General features: G+C 41.3%; 1 protein-coding gene across 1 annotated transcript in view; it reads left to right on the top strand.

The window, feature by feature from the left end:
• Positions 1-367: 367 nt before the first annotated feature.
• The window catches only part of fbxw8 (F-box and WD repeat domain containing 8), a 12,230-nt gene continuing 5,196 nt past the window's right edge, over positions 368-7,401 (top strand). The window contains exons 1-8 of the mRNA XM_088410141.1: positions 368-862; positions 938-1,042; positions 2,004-2,168; positions 2,264-2,352; positions 2,624-2,781; positions 2,891-3,087; positions 3,183-3,404; positions 5,651-5,781. Of these exons, the coding sequence (XP_088266267.1) occupies positions 482-862; positions 938-1,042; positions 2,004-2,168; positions 2,264-2,352; positions 2,624-2,781; positions 2,891-3,087; positions 3,183-3,404; positions 5,651-5,781 (1,448 nt within the window). The 5' untranslated portion in view covers positions 368-481. The remainder of the gene's footprint in view (positions 863-937; positions 1,043-2,003; positions 2,169-2,263; positions 2,353-2,623; positions 2,782-2,890; positions 3,088-3,182; positions 3,405-5,650; positions 5,782-7,401) is intronic.

Here is a 7,401-nt window from a genome sequence, read left to right as displayed (position 1 = left end):
ACGGAGGTGTATTTTATTATTATTATTGTATTTCCATTATGCCTGTTTTACGTAAATCGCTTTAAGTAGGTTGCGGGAATCGGTGCTCAAACACGATGCAACCTGACGAATTGCAATTTGATGACCAAGTAACGGTTGTTGTTTTTTTTAAATATATTTCTTCATTCATAAAGTTACGCTTTTAGCTATCGTAATTATTATTAGTTTTTTTTTTACGCGGAAAGGGTATTCTCCCAAGCCGTGTATGAAGCACACACCACATACTCAATATTGTATATTTTTTCAATCCTGTGACCAACGAAAAAACTGTTTTGCTTGGTAGGAACTAACATATTCTTTAGCCATGTCCCTCGTCGAACTCGTTATACCGAAGGAGCATCGGTTTGTTTTGGTCCGAACGCTTCCCTGTTTGCTGTATTCCCTTCGTTTTCGACGCGTTAAAACAAAATGTTGCCTTTATATTCCTGACATTTCGCACACTATGGCAGAGGAAGAACTCGCTGCGTTCAGGGACCGTTGGAAACGTGAGCTGTGGAGTTCAAAACGGGAGCAGCGGCTTGTTACCGTTCCTCATCCGTCCCCCAGTTGCAGGAGTCACGACGGGGACGAAAACGATGACGCGAGTGGTGGTGAAAGTGAGTTAAAACCTAAGAGGAGTAGCGTGGAGCCTGGCTACGTGTCCATCGCCAGGGGTTTGCTGGGCGGCAGGACGAGCCCCCTGTTGGACAGACTCGCGGAGGAAAGGAGCAAGAAAAAGAAAAAGTACCAGGATGAGACGGCTGCCTGCAGGGAGTCCCTAAAGCATCCTCAGAAAAAAATCAAGAAAGAAGAGCAACTTGTGGATCAGCTCATTCTCGACCTTGTAAGGACGCCTTTGCAAACCATCGCCTCAATATAAGCACGAATTACTAAGTTCTCTATTTTTTCCCCTGTTCAGAATGAGGCCAATGACATTCCATTCTTTGACATAAACTTACCGTATGAGTTAGCCCTGAAGATATTCCAATATCTCAACCGCACTGAACTCGGCAGATGTGCACAGGTGAGTGAATTTGAACAAACACTGTCCATCCATCCAGAAAGTGACAGGAGGGCCGCATGATCATCCCTTTCTACATACTATAAAGCGCCGTCCTACTTTGTTATGCTGAAAAATGCATGTCTCTTTTTGAATCATTAGTGCACCTCAAGTGTTTTTTTTCGTCCTACTTTGTCTAGCTGCCATGGAAGTTGATAACCGTGTCACTTCTTTGAAAAAAAAGCATCTCTCTTTTTGCATCGTTAGTGTGCCTTTAACGTTCTCAAGAGTAACAAATATTGCCCCGTTGATATTGATTATTCTTTTGATTATTCGTTTCCAACTTGTGGCAGGCCAAATTTCCAATAACCGATTAATACAAATGGATATACAATGGATATACAAATTGATGCAGGCTGTGTGATAAAGCCCAGTAAAATCTTTTTTTTTTTTTTGTTTTGGTTTTGTCACTCTGGATGATTATGATTTTTAGGAATTTTAGTCAGAGTAATAAACCTTAAAAAAGTTTGATTGATTAAAAAAATGCTTTTAAACCCTGCCCAAAACGCTAAAAAATGCATACTGATTCAAAATCTGTATTAACGTGAAGAACATTTGTAGCTTGTGTATAACTTGCTTAATGATCATAAAATTATTAGTAAATAACTATTGTGCAAAACCCATTTCACAATTTTGCTAGTCTTTATCTCCATTTTTAAAAGGATTAATTAATCAAGATAGTTTGATTTATTGACCAGCCCTAGCATTAATAATGACAAGGAGGACATGAATTACAGGCTGAGCATTTGACTATTATGTGAGACATAATACTTTAGTTTTTTTAAATTAGAACAGAAACAAAGGTTTTTAAAAAAAAAAAATAATTGCAGGAGGAAGAGCTGTTTGAGTTCATCATCTTGTTTCATGCTGTCACGTGTAAATTATAAAAGAAAACTCAACACTGAATGTTGTTTTCTGATGGTAGGTGAGCAGGGCATGGCGAGCTCTGTCTGAGGATGGCATGCTATGGTTCAGGCTCTGCCTAGCAGAAGGCCATGGGCATGGCGCCGCCATATCTGACTCGCCCTGCTGGAAGGCGGCCCTGCGAGACCGCCGCAATGCGGCCGCCAACATGCGTGCCAACTGGAAGGTTAGTGAGCACTTTTCATCAACTTTTTCTCTGTTTTTTTTTTTTTTTTCCTTTTATGAAAAAGCTTTTGGTGTTTTTCTTCATGATTTGTCCAGAATCGTGTTGGCTGCATAAGTCAGTTGCAGTTTGAACTGGGAAAGGTGCTGTGTGATGTCAGCTCCTGTGACAACTACGTCATTGCAGGGTGAGATTCACAAATTATGTCTCTTTGTTATAATAGAAGAGGATAATAATTGCACAGGATGACATAAAATAAAAGTAAGAAACAGTCTTTTTTCAATTATCTGCATTTTGTTGATATTGAAGTCAGTTTATAAAAAAAAAAATCCATATTGTTCTAGCCATAATTTTTGTTCATTTAAGCGAGTTTTTCTTACCCACGTTCAAGAATTGAAGTGTCGAGTGACCTGTGTGAGATGAGATCGGCGATAACGCCATTTTTAATACTTGTGCAGGTACTCGTCAGGGGACGTCAGGTTGTGGAACACGTTGCACTGGGACATACCATCGTCCCACCTCAAGTCCAACCGGCTGTCAGCTCTTTCCGAGCCCAGGCCGCTTGTCACTCTCGTACGGATCGCCGGTGACGTGGCGGCGGCTGCCTACCGCGACGGTATGTCAAACTGCTTTAACTTTCTCCACTGTAAAAAAAAACAATCTCCAATTGTTCAAAATCCGGTTGCTTACTCGTCAACTAAAGCTGAGGCTTGATTGTGTTGCAGGTTGCCTAGATGTGTGGAGCACTCAAACGGGTGGCGAGCCAATTTACCACCACCAGACGACAGAGAACCTCAACAGCATGGCCCTCAGCACGGACGGCTCCGTCCTGGCTTCCGCCGCCCACTCGGACGTCCGATTGGACGGCTCCGATGAACACGGAGCGTGGAGGATGCTCTCCTTGTCCCGCCTCCCCAAGCCCGTACGTAATTTTACAACAACTTGAAAATATACATTTATTTGCCTGTCCCGATGTGTATTTAAATTCTATTGATGTGCATGTCGTCTTGTTTTCAGGTTCACAGTTTGGCTTTGGTGCCCGGCAGCAGGGGGCGACGGCGACGTGGGCTCACTGCTGTGGCAGCTGGGGAGTCCGTCTACCTGATGGACGAAGCGGAAGAGGCCAGGACGTTGCACTCGGTGTACGGGCACCCCATCACCTGCCTGGAGGCCTCCGAGCGTCAAGTCGCTTTTGGGGTGAAGCGCGGCAGCTGGGCCATGCACGATGCTGGCAACAAGGTGAGCCAATTGGGCGGAGTTTGTTCATGTTTACATTTACCGCGGCGGGGGATGCAAACCTATCTGACCTTAGTGTGAACCTGATAGCGAGTTGTGCCACCTTTGGCAGAAATGATTCAAATCAAACTTTTGGCATAGTTGGTGTTGAGTATTTCATACCGCTATGAAAGAATTTTAGAGCAGTCTTTTTTGCAGAGTAGTTTCAACTCTGCCATCTTGTTGGGATTTTTCACTTGAACTGCCTGTTTAAGGTCACACCAAAACATCTTGATTGGATTTAAATTGCCTTTGACGTGGCCTTGTCAAACGCCTAAGCTTGTACTTTTTTAACTATTCTGAGGAGGACTTGCTGGTGTGTTTCCTGCTGCATGATCCAGAAGGGCTTTAGTTGGAGGAGAAAATCTAATAGCCGTACATACACCTTCAGTATCTTCTGCTGAACATCAGAATTAATTTTAAAGTCAATCACAGCAAGTTGTCCTGGTCCCGAGGAAGCAAAGCAGCCCCAGACCTTTGCCCTGCCACCATCCTGCTTTATTGTGGCATCAACAACAAATCATCATTTTAAAACTTCATTTTCTTTGTCCTTGTGTTTTCCCATTGTGATATTAATACTGGTTTGAATAAATGAAACGTTTGCTAATAATAAATATGCAAAAAACCAGAGAAATCAGAAAGAGGCTTCACAGCATGCATATATCGCCACAAACACATTGCAACTAATCAAGGCAGCATTCCAAATGAGGCTTACATTCTGTACAGCCCATGTGTTCTCAAAGTGTCTCATCAGCGTTTGACCTCATTAGCTCATTACGTGTTCCAAACATAAAGCATCTCTGCGGGCCGGTGGTTCTTTAGGGCTCCCGTCTCACCCCGGGGCCTCCTTACAAGTGAACGATAAGCAGCCGAGCCTTCTCAGGGGTGCTGCCGGTCCTCACTGGACTTGCTTCAACAAAGCTCCCCAAGAGGCATGTTTGCACCTTTTTATATGAGATACGCCTAGGGAGCAAGCGTTACTTTATTTAGGGGGCCGGCGTGCAGCCATGAGAGAGTGTGACTCCCTGGAGAACTCTGCAAGAGAGTTTGGGGGGGGGGCCCATGATGCTATTGTTTATGTTTATGAGACAAATAAAAGTCATATAAAAAGTTTAAGCCCAGTGACAAAATCAATGAGAGCTATAGAAAATGGAGCATAAACATGTAAAAATAAAAAAATAAAGCTTAACAATGACAACATGGCGGCATACCCGATTTAACATTTTTTTCATATAACTGCCATTAGTGTTGTGTGTGCGTGCTTGTGCGTGTGTGTATTAAAGCTGTGTTGGCCTATAGGAGCAACAGACACACACACACATTCTGCACCGGCTCCCTCTCGAGGCTTACATCATTCCTCTTTTGTTCCCTACTGGAATCTTTTTATCTCAGCCCCACGTTTATCCATCCATCCATCCATTCGTCTGTCATCTTTTCAGAATTTTAATGATTTTAGCTCTTCTCCGTCTCATGCTTCTCAATTCCATTAGTGGGAAAATGTGGACCCACTAAATTGGCCAATTAGATGGGCACGATGACATCATTGTGTGCAGGTGTTTTTCAAGTCACAATTGAATGTTTGAAACTTGTCATTCAAGTGTAGAAAAAATAATTTAGGCCTAATGTACATAAATTTGCTTGTGACAGAAGAAATAAAATACACTGACTTAAAACTTCAATCTATTAGTCTGTTTGGAATCAAAGTACTGTACAGTACACATATTTCACAACCCCTATGTGAAAAAAATATTTTATTTAATTTTAAGACAAAAAAATATGTATATTGACAGACTGCAGTGGACTCTAAAACACCACAATAGTTTGTCGTGTGTCCGGTTAAACTGACAGTAGAGCAAAACCGGCAAGCTAGCATTAGAAGCTAAGGTAGCATTCTACATTTTTACTCAAGCAGTCGTCCAAACCCAATTGTCTGCTCACAAAAAACTAAACTCACTAAAATGTCACAAACATTTTGCTCTGTGTACTTGTTCAGCTAACCGTCTCGAGAGCTGAACAAGCACACGGCAGTTAGCATGAAAAGCTGACTTAGCAAGCTAACAGCAAGGGCAGTAAAACCAGGAAATTGCAGCTAGCATGTAAGGCTAGCATAGCTATTTACATTTTGACTTCGATATGATGCATCAACCAGTTGAGATATAAATCCAAGTTGTTTATATACAAGAGTGTTAAATGCATGTGTCCCGTTTCAGATACATGTGTACAGCTTGGAGACGGGCAAGACGGTGGCGTGCGTTGGCGACTCGCCAGGCGACTTCACCTGCATTCACCTCGATGACTGCAACGCGCCGCACATGATGGTGTGTGGGAACAAAGACAGGAGGTGGGTGACACGTATGAGCAGCAAAAAATAAATAAAAATCACGCTTAAGCCTTTACATTACCCAAAATGGATTAACACATTTTGCTCCTTAATACAAATACACACTAAAAAATAGACGCACACAACACGCAAAAAACTTGTATGAGGGCACTAAAATCACCTAGAAAAATTGCACAAGAACAAGACACACTAACAGAATATATACACAAGTGTGCATCTGAATAAAAACAGGCAAATTAAACCTCATATACATTTAAACATACTGACAAAAAAAGAAACCCTACACCCAAAAACACAAAAAAACATACATTCAGTAAAACCGTATAATCCAAAACATACATGCACACTCAAACAACACTCATTGAAAAACACATGGCAAATGCACCAATGCACATACGCAATAACACACACAAGTTCAAACACTAAATCAAAAAGAGAAAAAAAACATAGATTAAAAACACTACAACGCATGTGGGCGCACACAAACATTAAAACTCAACTGCATACGAAACAACACTAAAATGCAAACAAATAGACACATGAACTCACACACGCACATAAATACACAATCAAGTAAACAAAGTGTGTGCACGTCTTCTAGAAGACACACATAAAATCACTACAATAAAGAAATGAACATACAGTATATGCACACAAGAAAACACAATTATGCAGCAAAAAATACACAGTTTAAAACAGACACAGAAACAGAAACGTCATGTAACAGCCACGTTAGAATTTTTAACGTTAATATTTTTAATGGTTTTTGTTGCTGTTTATAGTCGGAAATTTAATTTAGCAAAAAATTGTCCAGTTTCCGCATAGCATTTTAATTGGCATCAATTATACACACATATTTGCTGCTTGGATGTAGGCCCATATTTTGTCCACAAAATCAAGAATTTTTTTTGTTTTTGTTTTTAGATTTTCTTCTTAAGTCTTTTTCGGCGTTCACTTATCAGATCGAACGCGCCCACCAAAAACATCCAAGGCTAAATTCTCCAGTCTGTATTCCTCGACGCTAAGTGGTAACAAGGATTGATTAGCATTTCATTTGTGTGATTAAAATTAATTTGGCTCTGATTTGCTTTGAGCTTTTAGCTCGATTGATTGTCTGTCAGCCAATCGTAGGTCAGCGAGCACAACGGACCCCCCAGGGGCCCTCGGCTCCATCTGTTGATGTTGCATCTTCATTACAGCGCATGGCTGTTCATTAGCATGTTAGCATAATCACGTTGGCTTTTTGGAATCACAATAAGTCCAGCGCAATGACAATCACATGTCCGCTTGTCTTCTAATTTCATCCACTAACCCCCCATAGAAAAAAAATGAAGGAAATTCATCTGTCCTTAAATCATTTAAATAATTACTGATAAAGTTTAGCACGATGGCTGTGCAAGTAGATCGAGATGATCAGCTGCGAGCTATTTTTCTCTCTCCAATCACAGTCCACTTTGGTTTGTGCTTATTTTAGTGTGTTTGTTTTCTGTAAGACCCCAAAAAATAAAGCAATATTTAATTCCGTCCGCTGATGTTAGGGCTGCTCTTCGCTTTTAGAACACCATGGCTACTTTTGGAGCCACTCGGTAGCCAACACTACCATCTGCTGGTCAGATTTAG

This window comes from Hippichthys cyanospilos, chromosome 1, assembly GCF_059441005.1.
Source record: "Hippichthys cyanospilos isolate Australia breed blue-spotted pipefish chromosome 1, RoL_Hcya_1.0, whole genome shotgun sequence".
Classification (NCBI taxonomy): domain Eukaryota; kingdom Metazoa; phylum Chordata; class Actinopteri; order Syngnathiformes; family Syngnathidae; genus Hippichthys; species Hippichthys cyanospilos.
The sequence above is the reverse complement of the archived record's forward strand: the minus strand, read 5'-3'. Positions and strand labels throughout refer to the sequence as shown.